At 51.3% G+C, this 17051-nt stretch overlaps 3 protein-coding genes across 3 annotated transcripts; 1 reads left to right on the top strand and 2 right to left on the bottom strand.

Moving 5' to 3' along the window:
* Window positions 1-2852: 2852 nt before the first annotated feature.
* On the bottom strand, window positions 2853-4661 carry A1O9_00735 (uncharacterized protein; the record flags this gene model as incomplete). The annotated part of the gene is made up of 2 exons (XM_013409898.1): window positions 2853-4093; window positions 4178-4661. The coding sequence occupies 2 exons, from the start codon at window positions 4659-4661 to the stop codon at window positions 2853-2855; spliced, it is 1725 nt and encodes a 574-aa protein (XP_013265352.1).
* An 8497-nt stretch (window positions 4662-13158) lies between these two features.
* A1O9_00734 (uncharacterized protein) lies at window positions 13159-14162 on the bottom strand (the record flags this gene model as incomplete). Its single annotated transcript, XM_013409897.1, has 2 exons — window positions 13159-13598; window positions 13649-14162. 2 exons carry the CDS (start codon window positions 14160-14162, stop codon window positions 13159-13161), a joined length of 954 nt encoding a protein of 317 aa, XP_013265351.1.
* Window positions 14163-15550: 1388 nt separating this feature from the next.
* Window positions 15551-16502, top strand: A1O9_00733 (uncharacterized protein; the record flags this gene model as incomplete). Its single annotated transcript, XM_013409896.1, has 2 exons — window positions 15551-15783; window positions 15839-16502. The coding sequence occupies exons 1-2, from the start codon at window positions 15680-15682 to the stop codon at window positions 16500-16502; spliced, it is 768 nt and encodes a 255-aa protein (XP_013265350.1). The 5' UTR covers window positions 15551-15679.
* Between the last annotated feature and the right edge of the window lie 549 nt (window positions 16503-17051).

Below are 17051 nucleotides of genomic sequence, written 5' to 3'. Positions count from 1 at the left end.
AACCCACGGCGCTTCTGCAGGTGAAGGCAGCTCTACTCTCTTTTTTGCTCTTCTCTGCGCAGTCAGTCGGTCAGTTTCCTATCGCATAGCATTGCGCGCGCACCATACTACTCCGGAAGGCGAGTCAAATACCACCTCACTCGTTTGTTAGACTCGCATCTTTGTTTCCAGGCCCATTACCCCTGACTAAGTTACCGTATGCACATGGCCATGCACATGCACATGCACCCAAGAACCGCAAACTCACACATCCGCATCATGCCGCATAGCTTGGTCTTCCCGAGGGAAGCGAAGGTTCCTTCAAGCGGCCTGTATATCCGCCCTCGTACCTTCCCAACAGAGCCCGCCACCCCTCCTTCCTTCCCACGAAACCCTAGCGTGACACGCCCCTGCACTAGCTTTGTTTCACCATTTCAACACACAGAAATCCACAGAATCCATCGACTCCATTGAATCCATTCCCACGTTTTCTCGACTCGGGATTCTGTGCTTGCAGTCGTAGAACCTTCTCACTTTCTCACTTTCTCAGGGAAAATGACTCCGTGACCCGCGCTTCTCCATCAGGTCCCTTTGGCCTGGCCATCGTACGGTAGTATCTCCGGTGGATGCTTCTTTAGAGAGTCCCCTGCTCCCAAGCGGCCGAGAAAAAGACGCTGGACCTTTGTTTACCGAGACTCTTTTTTTTCTCAGGCCACGTTTCTTATCGATTGCATTGTTCGGTGTATCACTACCTAAACGCGCCCCACAATCCACCATGGCACGTCCTTGGTCGCTCCCATCCAATACTGCCTCTGTTGGCGACTGGTGGTAGTATGCAGTAACTGCTCTCAGTCACATAGTCCGTTTCACAAATCTGCCTTCGCAGCAGTGAATCCCCTCTATCACGGCAGTGGCGACAACACAAGCAAAAGAGATGCGAGATGACTTTCCCTGTGCCTACTGCAGAACCCACAGACAGAGCTCAACACGTAAAAGCAGCAGCTCAAGATTGTCATCGATATCGCTTCCATCCATCAAAGCAGCCTTTCTCGTTAACGAGAAGTACCCTGTCCGTACACGCGGTCTTTTGGCCCTTTATCTCATTTCCCAGACTCTCACGTCGTACTCGTAATCCGGATATGCAGACCAACAATGCATGCATAACAAACGAGGCGCAGGTGAACATCACGGAAATTGGGCATCATTCCTCCCCCCATCCAAATTGATCTCTTTTTCCCTTACGGAGGATCATTGTTTAAAGTTTTTCCCACTCTCTTTTCTTAGAAACAAACATCAATTTTTTGGGTGGGTTGTGTCTCAGGGGAACAGGGTGCCAGGGTCAAGACTCCAGAAATCGAACCGCACTTTCGAGGACGGAGCACTTGGTACCACCAAGGCAGACCAGCAGACCAGCAGACCAGACCTTGCGGGTTCCTTCTCGAGAGCCTAAAATCCTATGCATCCAGCTAGGCTGACCCAGGGTTCAGGGCAGGGCGTCCAAAGAAAAAAGGTGCTGAGCTGGTTGATTTTTTGTTTTTCTTCCTGCCCACTTGTCGGGGGGTGCTTTTTTCCTTCGTCGCTGGGTCCGTACGGATCTTGCCTATCAGCGGCCGACCCGTCCTTCCCGTCTGTTAAACTTGGGTGGAATGTGTGCCCCAGGCTCGGGCCAGCTTATCGACAAGCAGATGGATCGCCCTGATAGTAGATAGGTGATAAAGCCGAGCCCCCATGTGATGTATGCTCTGTGCATACGTGCAGTACAGTAGTAGTGTCTCGTTTATTGAGGAGCATGTAGAACAAAGCTACCCGGTACTTTCTCCCCCAGGAGCGATTGTGAATTTTGAAATCCGTGAAGAAAATGTGTGGTCGACACGCTCATGCTCTGGGGTTGGGAGCTCTCTTCCTATCGTTACCTGCAGACCGCTCTACGAAGCGAATAAGCCAGTGGGTGACTACTGAAGGGGTAGGACAACCTAACCTACAGTAATTAGTGGCTGGGAGTTTTACTCTCTCCTTGAAGAATCACAGTAGCCGGTTTGGTTTTTCATGGAACTCGATAAACATGCATTTGCCTCAAGTCTCAGTCTGTCTAATAGTACAAGTACAGGTAGGTGTGTTGTATTGTGGGTGTTCCCGTAGGTACACACAACCCATTCCTCCCAACGAGGGCGGCTGCCTGTCTCCCCTTCCCCTTCCCCCTTCGAGTTTGTTCTATGACTCCCCGCCGTCGCTCTCCAATCCTCCGAAAAAGTGACTTAAAAGAAAGACTAAAGAATTGAAAGTAGTAAAAAAAAAGGTGGTACGCAGAAAAGGAAATATTGGTAAAGATGGTCGAAGAGAGAGAGGATCGACTCCTCGTCATTCCTTCTGTTTCACTCTTGCAAGCAAGCAACCAGCAAAGATATCTTTCCTCGGCATCCTCCACGGTGCAATGAGCAAGTGCGCCAAATAAATCTTCTCTCCCAGTGCCAAATACAGGCAATAGAATACAATGGGTTGGTTTGATCGTCGAAAAGAATTTGAATAAGTTAAAAAAGGTTCTAAAGCACTTTTTCTTGCCATCTCATACACATACACATTCTTGAGCTCCTACGCTGGTCCGTTTGTTGGAAGTTAACTTGACTCCAGATGTCTCTCTTTGTTGGTTGGTTGGTTGGTGGGTGGGTGGGTGGTTGTTCTTGTAGAATTGAAGCGAGGTCCCTGAGGATAAAAAATGTTCTGCTTTGGTAATGGGTGGTCTTGGTTCACATCATAAGGATCGTTTCGTCGTTGGTGGTTGAAGTTTGGTGCAGAGGATTTTTTTGGACTTTGGAATATCATCATCTTTGTCTCGTGAAATTTTGGGGTTCCGAAGAATTCACGTGTTGGAGAGATTATAGGGACTCGTCTCGCTTTCGCTTCTTGAGAGCACGTTTGCTGTCTCCGGATGACGAAGAGTCGGAACTGCTGCCGCTGGATGAGGAGGCAAGGGCAGCACGTTGGGCAGCTTCATACAACGCGTGGCCCATGTCCTCATCGTAAGCTTGTTGAGGAGCGAGCTCGCCGTTCTCCAGAACACCCATGACAATGGCACCGCTACCGTGTGTGCGGGCATGCTGGGCGAGGTTGTCAGATCGAGAGAACTTCTTGCCACACTCGTTGCACTCGAAAGGCTTGTCATGAGTATGGAGAGATCGGTAGTGACGCTTGAGGTGTTCCTGTCGACGGAAACGGCGAGAGCACAAGGTGCACACAAAGGTCTTGGAGGGATCCTCGGTCAATGATTGCTTGCGGCCACGACGGTTGGTGGGGGTTTGTGCAGATGAACCAGCATCGCCGACGGCAGAGTTGCCATTGTCCTCGGTGGAGCTCGGTTGGCTTTGGGAGGCGTTGGAGGCAGTGTGTTGGCCATCAGCGTGGCTATGCATGTGTCCATCAGACTCGGTCATCTGAGTGAACTCGAAGTCACTGTTGAGGGAGTCCGTCCGCTTCATCCTGCGGTGAGTCTTCTTCTTGCTGGAGCAGCACGAGTCGGAAAATGACGAGGCAGGAGGAGAAGGCAGACCGGCTTGGGCAATCAGATCTTCCTCGTCAAAGCTCCCGAAGCTGTGAACGCTCAGGAAGTCCTCCTCTTCACCTAGCGAGAGCCTCTGTCTCTTTTCACCGTTGTAGGAGATCTCGGCACCAGTGAAGTTGACAAAGCTGAACTCGTCCTCCGAGTCGAATTCACTGCAGAAGGAGGACTCAAAGGAAGGGTTCTCAGTGAGGGTGAATGGATCAGCAGTGTCATGCTCGGGGGTGATGGGGAAGGCGTTGGCCAGAGCGAACTTGTGCTCGTCGTCTTCGGCAGACAGGGTTGGAAGAGGAGGGAAGCTCTGGACGGGAGCAGCAGCCACGGGCTCGAACGAGGTTGAAGTCAGTTCTCGCAGGTTAACGAACTCAGCCACCGGGTAGCTCGAGGGCGACACGTGAGATTGAGGTGAAGCAGGGCCTAGGGATGGAGAATTGCAGCTGCTGAGGCTGGCGACAGACGAGTGCACGTTCATGTTCCGGGGGAGGTTGCCAGGCACGGTCGGGGCAATTGAGTTGCTGGGCAAAAGCTTGGCATCGCCGGGATGCGGGAAAATGTGAATATCTGTCACGCAAGCAACATCAAATGTTAGCAAAACTCGTTTCATTTATTTCGCCGTCTCGGTTTCAAAGCACGGGTTACACTCACGTCCAGGCTCCGCGTGCCACTCGTCCAGAAACTGCATCGGTTGCATCTCCTCCTTAGATGACTCGATTGGGAGGTTGAAGTAGCCAGCTCCGTGCACGGGAGTCTGATTGATGCTGCTGGATGGTGGGCTGCTAGCTGTGCTGGGGCAGGCAGAGAGGCATGGGGTCGGAGGTGAAGAGTGCCGGCTCTCCAGATAGTGTCCATGCTCCATCTGTCCATTGCGGTCCAGCACAATCTTGGGCATGGGCATCGCAAGAGTCAAAGGTGGTGAGGCTCGGGGAGTCATCACTTGCTGGGGCACGTAGTGTGCTTGGGCAAAGTGAGGAGGTCCTTGCCAGTACTGCGGTGCCATATACTGATGTTGCGGGTATCCAACCATCGGGCTGAAGACCGGTTGCTCAGTCGGCATGGGCGTGAACACGGCATTATGTCGTGCATCCGTGTCTGGTCGGTACTGGTAGAATTGAATCTGTTGGGCGGCCATTGCGTAGGGTGTTTCCATTGCAATGGGCTTGCTATGTTGTTTGTTGGTTCGAGGGGCTTGCTCTTTTCAACCTCGAGCTCGATCTTCAGCTGTCTGTCTTTGCCAGAAGCCGGGTCAGGTTTAATGTGTCAGTTGTTGGTAACAATGTCGTCGTTGTGATACAGAATAGTACAGATGAAATTGGTGGTCCAATGAACGGCGGCTGGCGTCTCGGGTCTCCCTGGTTCTTGGTAACTAGCTGTACATAGATATATGCAAATATGCTGCTGGTAACCGTCGTAAGAGAGAGAGAGTTGGGTTCCCTGACGTAGAGTATGTAGGTAGAGAGAGATTATGTTATGATACAATGTTGGCACAGGCTTTGAAGGAAGGACTGGAGGTTGTTCAATGATACAGTGGTAGTGTAGTACAGATGATTGAACAAGATCCGGGACTGGCCTGGTCGAACGAGAGATATAACAAGAAGTAAATGAAAGTGTAGATCGCGGGGAAGAAAAGAGCGTCTTGCCTCGATATCAGTGATGGAGGAATGCAGGATAGAGCTGGATGCGAGGACGAGCCATAAGAGAGATCGCTAGATGTCCTGAGGGTCCCTTGACGGTCCCTTGAGGGTCCCGAGGGTCCTGAGGCCGGCCTGTCCACCCAGTCCGCCAGTGACTTGGACCACCTCTCGATGCGGCCAGGTGGATGGTTGCAGGAACGGGCGCTGCGATTCGGGACCGTCGTCGCGACCCATGCAAAGTGACTGGAGGATGGTGGAGAACAAGGTCTCACCCATCCCAGCCCGTCTCAAAGACTATCACCCACTAACCAGGGCCCACCCACCCAGGAGCCCAGGACTCGTACCCTCGTACCCTCGGACCTGCCCAGCCGCAGTCTTAGGGCAGCACGAAGACTGGAAGACAGGAAAACAGGAGGACAGGAAGACCCAGTCGTGCTTTTGCCGCAATGCATGGCTTCTGCGCGCTGGGGGAGACGGGGTGACGTTGAGAGAGCCCTGTCACGCAGCACTGATATGCACGGGAAATTGCACACTGACGCCGAGCACACCCTCTCACCACCACCCGCCTATTCTCTCGTGTCGATGACGCACCGCCGACCTGACCGTGGCCGTATGCAACTGACCGATTAGCCGGCCGGGGATGTGATGGTGTGCCTATACACACTATGCCAACAATCCTATGAGATGGACAAGGCAGTACACTGGACGATCAACCTTCGCCATTGGCAATCTGAAACGCATCCATCACAACGAACAGCGCTTCAGCAGGAGCCCTCATCGATTACCCAGAGCATCGATACGAGTGTTCGCAACTGACTAACGTGGCCCGATTGCTCGCCCCAGGGCTCTATAGGCCGAGATCTGCCAGGCCCAAAGAGCAGTCGGCTTGGTCCGATGCTTCACACGAAATATCGTGGGTCTTACAAAGGTGAGCGATGCGAGGTCAATGCGACTGGCGAGTCGTGATAGGTACGAGCTACTGCTGCTGGCTGGGCGAAACCAGTCACCCCAGCCTAGTTCATTTGACACGGATTGTACGATAGGTGCTCTCCTTCAGAACAATGCATCAGTGAAGGCTCGAATCAATATTTCGGATCTCCAGTTGGCAGAACTGGCAGTCCGGCGCCTTGTGCGCCTACATCCAAGTCAGACTCAACGACTGGGCGACGCGCTGGGATCTCGACGCCAATCATGAGCGTGACGTGGATGAGGACTAGGTGATAAGCTGCGTCCACGGCCGCCCCAGCGAATCGCCTCCCGACCTATTTCTGGCTCTGTGGCTCGGTCCATCCAAAAGCCCACAAATCCATATCAACTATCCCCCATATTCCATGGGAATCCTTCCAGCATGTGTTCAGCTCAGATAAATCTCGCTCGCTGACAGAACCCTCGCAAACGCTCAGCTGGATTATTGGGTACGACTCAGCCAAATTTCACCCCGGACTTGTCCATGGTGCCTCAGCCTGAACTTCTCTTCTCACTGGGCTACCATGCTCGTGCAAGAGAAAACTGGCTCACCCACTAGTTGGAGTTACTTGACCTGACAAGAGACAAAGACCACCTACACAGTGCCACCAACCTCCGGACCGAGTAGTCCCAAGATGGCCCGGGTGCTTTCGACGCGGGTGCCAGAGCGAGAAGGTGGCAACTACAGAGAGCACTGGGTTTAGAAGGAACTGTGAATGGACCATGGCAATGACTAAAGCGTCAGTGCTGCAGCTACAGCGGGCGTGTCTGTCGTTGTGCATCCCCTAAAGCTGTGTCTCAGAGTATCTTCGAGCCACCGCCGCATGCACCTATGCAGGTACCATTCCTACTGTGAGTTGAATGTCTTAGCGATTGGTAGTGGCGACTCTTCTAGGTTGTGAACGGTACATCCGCGTCCCAAGGTGGCTGGATTGGGCGCCGCCTGGGAGTCAGTCTGTTGAAGTGTAAACGCGACACCGTGTCAAATGTCTCGGCTCAAGGTTTCGTTGTTTTTTCTCTCATCGCGTCCTGCAACGTTTGCTACTAGCCCACTCGGCACTGTGCGTGGGCATCAGATCTTCCGAGAAGGCAACATCAATGCACATGCTTGCAATCGCCAACGAACCGATGGAGAAGAAACCCAGATGGGCTGTACGCTAGACGTACTCCGTAGACCAACTTAATCCGCTCGTTCACCGTGAAAACACGGTACGAGGTCCTGAGTACGGAGTAAGAAGGCTCGAAAGTATCCAAAAAACCTCGCCTGCGGAACCAACCACTTGCATTTCCCCGCTATGGCTATGTGTCCAAGCTATTGTGTCCAGTGTTTCATACTCTTGCAATGGGATGGAGCAAACGGCCCATCGACTTTTCACGGGTCTGGATCAAGGCGAACACTGCCCAACGCCATCTGTGGCTGGCTAGCTCTCGATGGCATAACATGCTGAAATCGCCAGTGCCCTGACATGATCTTGAGAATCGAGCTCGTAAGAGCTCCGTCTCTCGTAGCATTGAGCCCTCCCTCGGCCAGGCATGGGTTTTGGTATGCCTGTCCTCGGTGGGTTCATGTGTCAAAGGACCTTCTAGCCCCGAAACCCGATGCCTGGAAAAGCGTGGGACCCCTGCCGCGGTGGGGTCGATGATTCTACCAGAAGGACGCGTATCGATAGGCATTTTGCCCGCTGGGCTGTGGGCGTGCTTCTGGCCACACGGAGCAGTCGTTGGCTACTGCAGCTCTATCGCGCTCTATCGCGCTCTCCCAGCGTCACCACGTCGAGTGACGGTGGTCTAGTCTCCCAGCAAAGCTCCCCACCAATTCCTAGAGGCAGTCACCTGTGTGTGCATCAATATCATTCAGAAGGTGGTGTGCTTTGTCTAGAGCATGGACTGATGTGTACGCCATCGGTGCTATTTCTCGCCACCGTTATTTTAAGGCCCGACTGCTGTTGCCGAAACCAACAATTACGAATATGATTGCGCTTGGGGCGATGTCGACACAGGCGAAGGCAAATGCTTTCTCATCTGGAACCAGCGCCCGACCAAAGTTGCAAGAGAAGTGGGAAGCGAAAAAGCAGCATGGTGCTTTCACTCAAATTAGCTGGTGGTGTGAATGCTAGAGCTGCGGTAGGCGAACAGCGGCTTGCACAGCCCAAGTCCATCCCAGGGTACTCCGTAATCACAACGCCCACAGATTTTAGAGCACGGCCCAAGGATTCTCTTGTGAGCTACCAGCATCTTCCCTCAGGTACCCGGTGACGCTTACTCGTGGGCCCCAACTGATCCGCGGGCCGGCTGGTCCACTGAGAAGTTGGACCCCCTGTACCCCTGCCTCGAACCCGGCGGCCCCAGGCACAAGCGTCGAGGCACCGTCCGTTCGCGGGCGGGCCTACAGTGGTGCACCCGCCTTCCTGGCTTTTCAGCTTATACTCAACTAGGATAGGAGCACTTCCAGAAGCTCGCTGTTGATTTGGTTTCCACTGAATCCAGAGTCTTGGGCCCAGTCGACCCAGAGAATCACACCAGGAGGTGGTGGCGATTCCAGCGACTATCTTTTACCTAGCTGGAGTCCCCGAATACCACCAGAAGCACTGCGAGATCCACCGCCAAGCAGGACTCTACTGCAGGAACATTTAGAGGTACTTTTAGGCACTTTGTGCTCAAGTCGTTTGCTCATCAATGATGCTACCTCCACAGGTGAACCAATGAAAAAGTCCCCTCGATGCAGGTACGAACTCTCTTCGCTTCAGTATTCGCCCATCGGCCTCTCAGCTCTACGAGTACTGCCTATGATATTCGTCCAAGAGATGCAGCTTGTGTTTCAGGATCGAGGCGAAACGGAAACACCTGTGCCCATCAATGGGTTCTCGATCGACACCCCAAATCCCCACTCGAGGATTTCCCTTGGTTGTGACAAGAATTCTCCTCGTTCAACCCAAGACTGGGATGAAATTTTTCTTTTGGAGCTTGTTACGGAGCACATAGACACGAGATAAGAAATTCTCCCTCGATTCTACCTTGTTATCTTAGTGCGCGAGGTAGTGTCACCGCCGACTCCAAAATTGGTGCCAGAACCCTGGTCGCCGCGAAAGTGGCGGACACATGTTCTCTCGCAAAGCTACGAGTACTTAGACTCTCAGAAATTTGGCAGGTTCTGGGACGAGACGGTGCTGTTGCCTGCAGCCAGCTTTCAGACCGGCTTCTTCGCTAGGTGGTCCTCAGTAGGATCACCCGGTGATGGACGAGGTGCGGAGGGACTCAGTAGTGCTTCCGGGGAAATTGCACACTCCACTCAGCTATCTGCTTATCGTGCCTGGCGTCGGGGAAAGACCATGGTAGGCTGATTTAGTTTTCCTAGGTTGATGGTACCAATCCCCATTAAACCTCGTTTGGAAAGGCCCATTTCTGTGTCGAGGACCTTGACCTTCTTTGAGGTTCCACGAGGGAAATGGAGAACACCACACTCGCACGAAGCCTCCCTTGTTGGAGTTCTGGTGGCGGCCGCTCACGTTCTCGCCCGTCCACCAGTTGGCAATAGTCCTTCCACAGAGCTAAGCATTGGGATCTTCAACTGTCCAAGCCATTCTGAGCCACCTCTCATAAAGGCGCTAGACCAGAAGCCGGACTCAGTTACGTTGGAATCGCGGCTTAGCCAATCATTCCGACCTGCTAAATTGTGCCTCAATAGCCATCAAGGCCACACTGCTCCCCCGTCAATAGATCAATCCGTTTGGCGGTTCAGGTATTACGTCCCCGTGTCGACCAAAGTCGAAGGGTCTACGGGTAATACTTGTTGTCAGTTCTAGACGAGTCTGTAGACTTACTGCAACACAAGACGGAGTACTCGGGTATCAAGTGCGAAATAGTGCCCTAAACCGGTCGCGATAGATTCCTCCAAAAGATATATCAAAATCCACACCAGACCCTCATCCCGCCTTTCCAGTCTTGGTAGTTTTGGAACAATGTAATGGCCCATTCGAGGAGAGTTTGAACCCACTACTACTACTACTACTACTACTACTACTACTACTACTACTACTACTACTACTACTACTACTACTACTACCACCACCACCACCACCACCACCACCACCACCACCACCATCACTTCGCTACTTCGTAAATCTGCAAGAAAAGGAAAAAAAACCTTATCAGGCGAGTTTCTCCCCAATTCGCTCCCGACACTAAGCCCTCCATAGAATCAATCTATGGCCACGAGAAGGACTCGTACTCGCAGTAACTACTCGTAGTGCCTCGTACGGAGGACCCCCGAGGCACATCCATACCAAGAGGCAATCGGAGTGTTTCGCTCGATTAAGTTTGCTCTAAAAAGATAGATCTTCGAGCGCCAACAGACTTGCGGCAGCCCGAAGCGGACATCTATTGAGGTGAGTTGACAGTTCTCGACGATCGCACGCCACCAATTTGGGCGGGACCTTCACAGAATTGGCACATCGTTTTCTCCCCTCAGGTCCCCTCGGGACAATTTAGCATAAGTCGTGTTCCTGTCTTTCTTTTTCAATTTTGGCCCGAAGAAAGTTACATGCCTGCCTACTGAGGAAACGTAGGGCGTCATCATCGATTTCCCGATCGTGTGGTTCCTGGGAGTAAGGACACGGGAGGCATCTGTGGTCAATATGCAAACACAATATATTTAATTGTGGCCGCGGAATGCTTACTCCGGGAAAGCTCAATAGGAGGCTGTGCAGTGCAGGATTTGCAAGTCAATATTATGGTTTTGTACAACGCCGCGACTCGACTCCCCCGCGAGTCCGTGACGCGTTGCAAGTTGGCTGCTTTTCTTTCACGTTGGAAGACAGACCAGTGGGTGTGTCTGTCAGTAGTGCCAGTGAGTGAAAGCACCGACCGTCAGTCGGGTCTCGTCGTCCCTGTCAACCTAGTGTGGTCGACGTTGTCGATAACTGGAAAGACCCACGGAGATATTGCGCGATTCTCCTATGCAGAGACTACGTAGGAGGCTGGACGGGTTGCTACAGTTGGTTTCTGTCAAAAAGTCATCCGGGCAGACCTGCCATCGCTATCCTGCAATCACCTTGACGTACCTGTGTGAAAGCTGAAGTCGTCATTTTGTCCATCACTCCCTGCGTCTCCTCACGGCTTTGTTCAAGCGCACAGCTTAAGGTGGGCGTTGCCTCCGGTTGTGCAGAGTGGGTTTTGTGACACGTTGGCAAATACTCATAGGCGAAGGTTTCCTTCTCTATCGATCAACAGCTTCGCTATCGCCGCGCTGATCCCGACAATTGAACGTCGACTCAGCCTGTTACATGCGACTCCATTTCGCCTTTGCAAAGGCTGCCTGATCATTGTGTGGTCTTTGGAAAATCCCTCTACGCTCCTCCGGCTTTAGTATCAAGGTTGGTGCTGCATCCCTCAAAGCCGCCGTCAAAGCTCTGCAAGTGCTTGGTTGTTGCACATCAGCACGGCCCGATCACGATACATGAACCTATAAGTGCCTGCCTCCCTAGGCTCGCACCCTGGCGAGTCGAGCCGAGGCGGGCAGCGCATACCATACGCACAGACCGCTACATCAAGAACCGTGCCTACTGCACTTTCCTCTTTATCTCCAGGAACCCAATGTACCACTGGGCACGAAAGAGCCTTGCCGTGAGGACAGCTTAGTGACACAGTTATGGTTTGATGTATGAAATAGATTGCAGAGCGGGATGAGCAAGTTCGGGTTGCAATCCGTGGGGCAGTATCACGTTGTCTACTGGCGCTATATCAACAGTCCGATATCGCTATTTCCGATTCTCGCAGGGGCTCGTCTTCATCTTCGTGCCCGGGTACTGCACATTTGCGGCTCGACCGGGTGGCTGTCCTTCGCAACAAAGTGGACTGTCACCATCACGGCACAGACACGAAGCGTATGCAAGGGTTCGAACGCATGTTGTGTCTTCGGATCGAATGCAGCGAACCTCGTCTCGGCCGCACGCGATATCACGCAAACTAGTGCGTAGAGATACGCGGTGTCTGCAATGATATGCACCAGATTGGCTTCATCGGAAAGCTATCAAGAGAATCCTTGAAACAAATATCGTACTCCATACTGTAATCTGCACAATCAAGGAGGTTTCAATAAAAAGCAATAATAATAACAATCCATGTATCGTTGGCTTCAGAGTTTAGTCAATGAGATCATGCTGAAACATCGCCAGAACAAGTTTTGCCCAGACAGTGAAACTAGCAATCATTCTCTTCCTATCAATGTTATTTATTGCAAACTCATCACAAGCCTTGACATATGTTTTGCGAAGAAGAAGAAAATCAACCAGGTGCAAAGCAACAACAAAATTCAAAGTCGAGGTTTCTTCCTTTTCCCGCCAAGACTCTCTATCACACTACACCATACCGCAAACAGCCTAGCCCCGAATATCTCTGCCACCGCCAGCAGATTCTCTTTTATCACCCCAAATTTTTGAACCCTCTATTCTTTCTCTCTTTTCTTTTCCTTTCCTTCGTGCGGCGCTGCCACCTACAAACTTACCCCTGTGTTGCTTGGTCGATTATTCTCTCCCATAACGAGCCCAAGTGTCAGTGGCAGCACAGAGTGATAATTAAAATTGCATCTGATCTCCTCGACGATGGCCTTTGTTTATTCTTTTGTTGCCTGTTATGGCGGAATGAGGGCCTCGTTGAGTGCCTCTGCGCTAATTTATGCGTGGGGTCGGACATCCTTTTACGTTTGCACTGCCCGCGCTCCACTGTTAAAACCCGTAAATGGGCGATGGTCACTGGAATGCGGCAGAGATTTTGATAATGAAGACGATGGACTTGATGGAAACGAATGCGGGTTGGCCGCTGTAAGGGCTACCGAGCAAGGTAAAGGACTGTTATCTTCCATCGTGGGTCATGGGTCTTCAAGTAGACAAAGTACTTTGCGCTCCGTCTCTCGGATATCTATGATTGACTTTTGGTATCTCCTTGCTTCCCGCGCCTCTATACCTCGCGCCTGACTAGATGCAGTCGTCTCTCGTTTCTCATTCACATATCTGGCAGGTAATAGTACATCAATCAATCGTCCGAGGCAATTTTCTCGATTTTGCCATCTCTCTTTTCACCTGATTCGCCAATGATTCGGATTCGGTCAATCCTGACCTTTTCATTGTCACCCTCACTCTCCACCACGAAAAGGACGATGCTGGAGACGTTCGTGAATTTGACGATACGAAGGTCAATCTTAGCAGTGCCTGTCTTGGAATCCCAGTCCTTTTCTGACAACGTGAACTCTTGTGCTGGCTGTGTGTCTTCCGCCTCATCGAACCCAAGAATGTGTGGTCTATTGGTGTAGATCCTGACCACTTTGGGCCTGCTGGGGTTTTCATCATCTTCTGTATCTTCAGGGAGGGAGGTGAGGTGGATAGATTGAATCTTTATGGTGGATTGGAATGGAATGTAGAGCATGAGTTGTTCATCAGTGTCACTTTCCACCCAGTCTTTTGCATTAGCTTGACCTACAGTCATCAGTCTCACAGGCAGCAAGAAGGATATTCCGGCTGCTCACCTTTTGGTTTGTCACCACTGATCAATGTTCTCGCTGTTCCATGAGTCGAGTCCCAATTCAATAGTTCCAGGCTCATGAAATCGACTTGGCCAGTTACATCCCCGTAGCCACGGGGGAGCTCTGCACCCAACCACGTACCGCCGCTTGAACTCCCACCAGCATCTTCACCCTCCAGCTTGTTTGCCTCGTTTGCCAGATCTTTCACCACCTGAGAGAGCTTCTTAGGATCCGCCCCTTCTATAAACTGGATTTGCTGGGCATTCTTGAAGATCATGAAGGTAGGCATGGCTCTAACATTGTAAGATCTTGCGAGGTCTTGCTGTTGATCGGTATTGATTTTGGCGAACGTGATCTTGTTTGGTTTCGATAGTTGCGCAGACAGCTGCTCGTATATGGGGGCAATCTGCTTGCATGGTCCGCACCAATCTGCATAGAAGTCTGCAACAACAATTACAGAGGAGGAGAGTAGATTCGAGAATTGCACGGTCGACTCGATGTGAACCGTTTTGGACATGATGTCGGCTGGAGGGGCAGCGCAGGTATTGTGGGATACGACTCACGAAGGTCTTTGATGGGCGCAACTAAAGGGTCGCTTACACCAGGAAGGCCACTAAGCGATGGAGACAAGGCTGGAGAGGCGCGTAGAGACGAGCAAATTCCGGGTTGTTACCGGGTTGGAGTTATTCTGTATTTTGACTCGACTCATCAAGAGAAGGCGACCGCTCAACGCGCAACTGGAGGCAATGGCGTCAAAGGAGCTTGGCGGAGAAGTCGATGCCTGCAACCGACCGGACAGGGAATATCATTTCGCCGAATCAAATAAACTCCGCCCTATATCCTCGCCCTTTGGCGTGGCGATTTGACTGGCTTGATTGACCACGACCCTTCCAGACCGAAGTCAACATTGTCCTACTGGCTTCGCTTAATGCTGAAGGTTGATGGCGTTCGCAAACAAAGCTGAACTCCCATACCTTTGGTCGTGCTCCAGACCTCGGGTAGGGCATACAACTTTTGCCCACTATGGCCGACCTGGAATATATGTCTCTCTATGTCTGCTCTGCAAACGCAGGAATTTCCAACGACTAGATTATACCTGTTCCATGTACTGCGTGTAATCAACAACAGGATTCAGCTTCAGTATGGCAATTCCTATCGAAACTAATGTCTTGTTAGTGCCCTATCGTCCGTCGTATTCGTCTAAACAACCACGTGGCAATTGGCCAGGGATATCCCAGCAAAAGCATGCTGCCAGAGAGTATCATAGGAAGGTAAAGCTGCAGCGATTCGCTAATAAGACAGATCCAGCGAATAAAGGGAAGTCGTACAAAAAGATTGACATAAATCTGAATCAATCAACCTGTTTCACTCGTTGCATCTTACCAAGATAGAACACTTTCCTAAATGGGGCAGAGACCGAGATGCCCCATACGATCATTGAAGTGGGAGCTGGGCAATGGGATCCATTTCATGTCTGCGTCCCTGAAGGCATACCGAATTATGCTCTTGAGATGCTGGATCATGGTAAGTCGAGCGGAGCCCTACTTAATGTTCAACTCTCATCTCTTAATGCCCTTATTATAAGTTCATTTCAGTGACTAGTGTTTCTGCGTTGGACTTTAGGAAGGCTGACCTAGAACAAAAGCAATCTCATATCAATGGCCAATGTTCTCCTCTTCGAAGACGCTAACGGCGCATGCCAATATCAAAAATGCAATTCTGCAATGTGCCATGTCATCGCCGGCCTCGTTTTACACCATCATCTTCGCTGGTGCGACTGATAATGCGTTCTCTCTTAGAGAAAATGCCATACCAAAAGAGAACCTCACGTTACGACTAGCGTTCAAAACACAGGCTATCAAAGCTTTGGTCAAAGAGATATACTCTTTGACCGGTGATCCATCGGATGAACTGCTCCTCGCGATCATCACTCTGGGCGTTCATGGCTCTGGAGAAACGTTGAAACCTCCCCAGGTGCCCAAAAAGCCACTCTCACCGTTGGCAAATGCTCACAACTTCCAATATTATGGTGACATGAGGTGGGAATGCGCGCATCTTGAAGCTGTCCGCCATATGGTCAAGCAGAAGGGTGGGCTCCATAAACTCAGCCTACCTGGTCTGGCCAATGCAATTGCATTGTATGTACAAGATACAGGTCTCTTCCTTGGTATCATACCTGCTGACCCGTCATAGAGGTGATATCTTCTTGAACTTCCAACCCCTCAGCGCTCCCTCATTCCCACTCGTGTTTCCCTCTTCGTACGTGATGTCGGTTTGGCCATATCCGAAGCCCGATACAGTTGGACCATTATTGAAAAAACTTGGGACTGGTTTTCGGGACCTGCCCGAATGTCTCAATAGATCTCTATTGTTTACCATAATAGACAGGCTCCGGGAAATCACCATCGGATATGACAAATCCCTGCACCAGGCGACACCACATCCTCCTCTTGTGCGTATTTTGTGGGCAAGAAATTCCTTGCAACACGATCTGATCTCGCTGCCAGAGAGATCAGACGAAGGTCTGAAGCGTGATAGCTGTCTGTACGAACTATGCCGGCTTGGTACAATGGCATACACGCTACTTGTCCTCTTCCCGGTGCCGAGTGTCACAGGTATGCACCCACGTCTTGCCAAGCAGCTTCTAACTGCAATGGACAATTGCTTGATTTTGGGCATGTGGGACGATTACCAGGGACTCTTGCTTTGGGCAATAATATTATGCGGCACGGTGGCCGATGGGACGCCTAGCCTGAGACAGATGTACGTATCGATAGCGAGATGGACTTCTGTCAAGCATAACGCGAGTGCGTGGAATCTAGTAAGAGAGATTTGTACAGGTTTTCTTTGGCTTTGAAGAAGAATGCGATGAAGAAGGAAGAGTGTTGTGGGATGACATCCGTGCTACTACCGTCGACTAGGTTTAAGCTCAGACAAAGCTATCACTCGACGAGAGAGCGCAGACGGTTGAACCATGCAGTATGATAATTTCAGTAAGGTCTACATCTTGTTTGTCTCCGATGAAAGAAATAAATGGGTCTAAGAGTAAGACTTTCACCTCTATGTTCCGGGAGCCTCCCTTGATCAAGGTCGAAGTCATCCTTGTCGTCTAACAACATTCCTTTTGGTCCATTTTCAAGAACCAGTATTGGCCACGAGTCGTCCATATAGCTCAGCAATCTTCTCGTCTACCCTCGCACAATCTCTCGCAGCAGTCGCGCTTCGCTCATGTGCAGCCACGCTCTCTTTCATTGCCTTAAGCAACAGCAAAGATATCTCCTGTCGTTCACTTGTGGATGCTATACCAACATTTGATCTTAGCACGTCGACAATACCGACTGCCCTGGACTCCGCTGCCATCGAGGCGGGGTGATACATCTTCTCAGAACCATTGGCGTTCTGCGCA

This window comes from Exophiala aquamarina (assembly GCF_000709125.1).
Source record: "Exophiala aquamarina CBS 119918 chromosome Unknown aczIA-supercont1.1, whole genome shotgun sequence".
Taxonomy (NCBI): domain Eukaryota; kingdom Fungi; phylum Ascomycota; class Eurotiomycetes; order Chaetothyriales; family Herpotrichiellaceae; genus Exophiala; species Exophiala aquamarina.
Note: the sequence above shows the minus strand (reverse complement) of the source record. Positions and strands in the feature narration are given on the sequence as shown.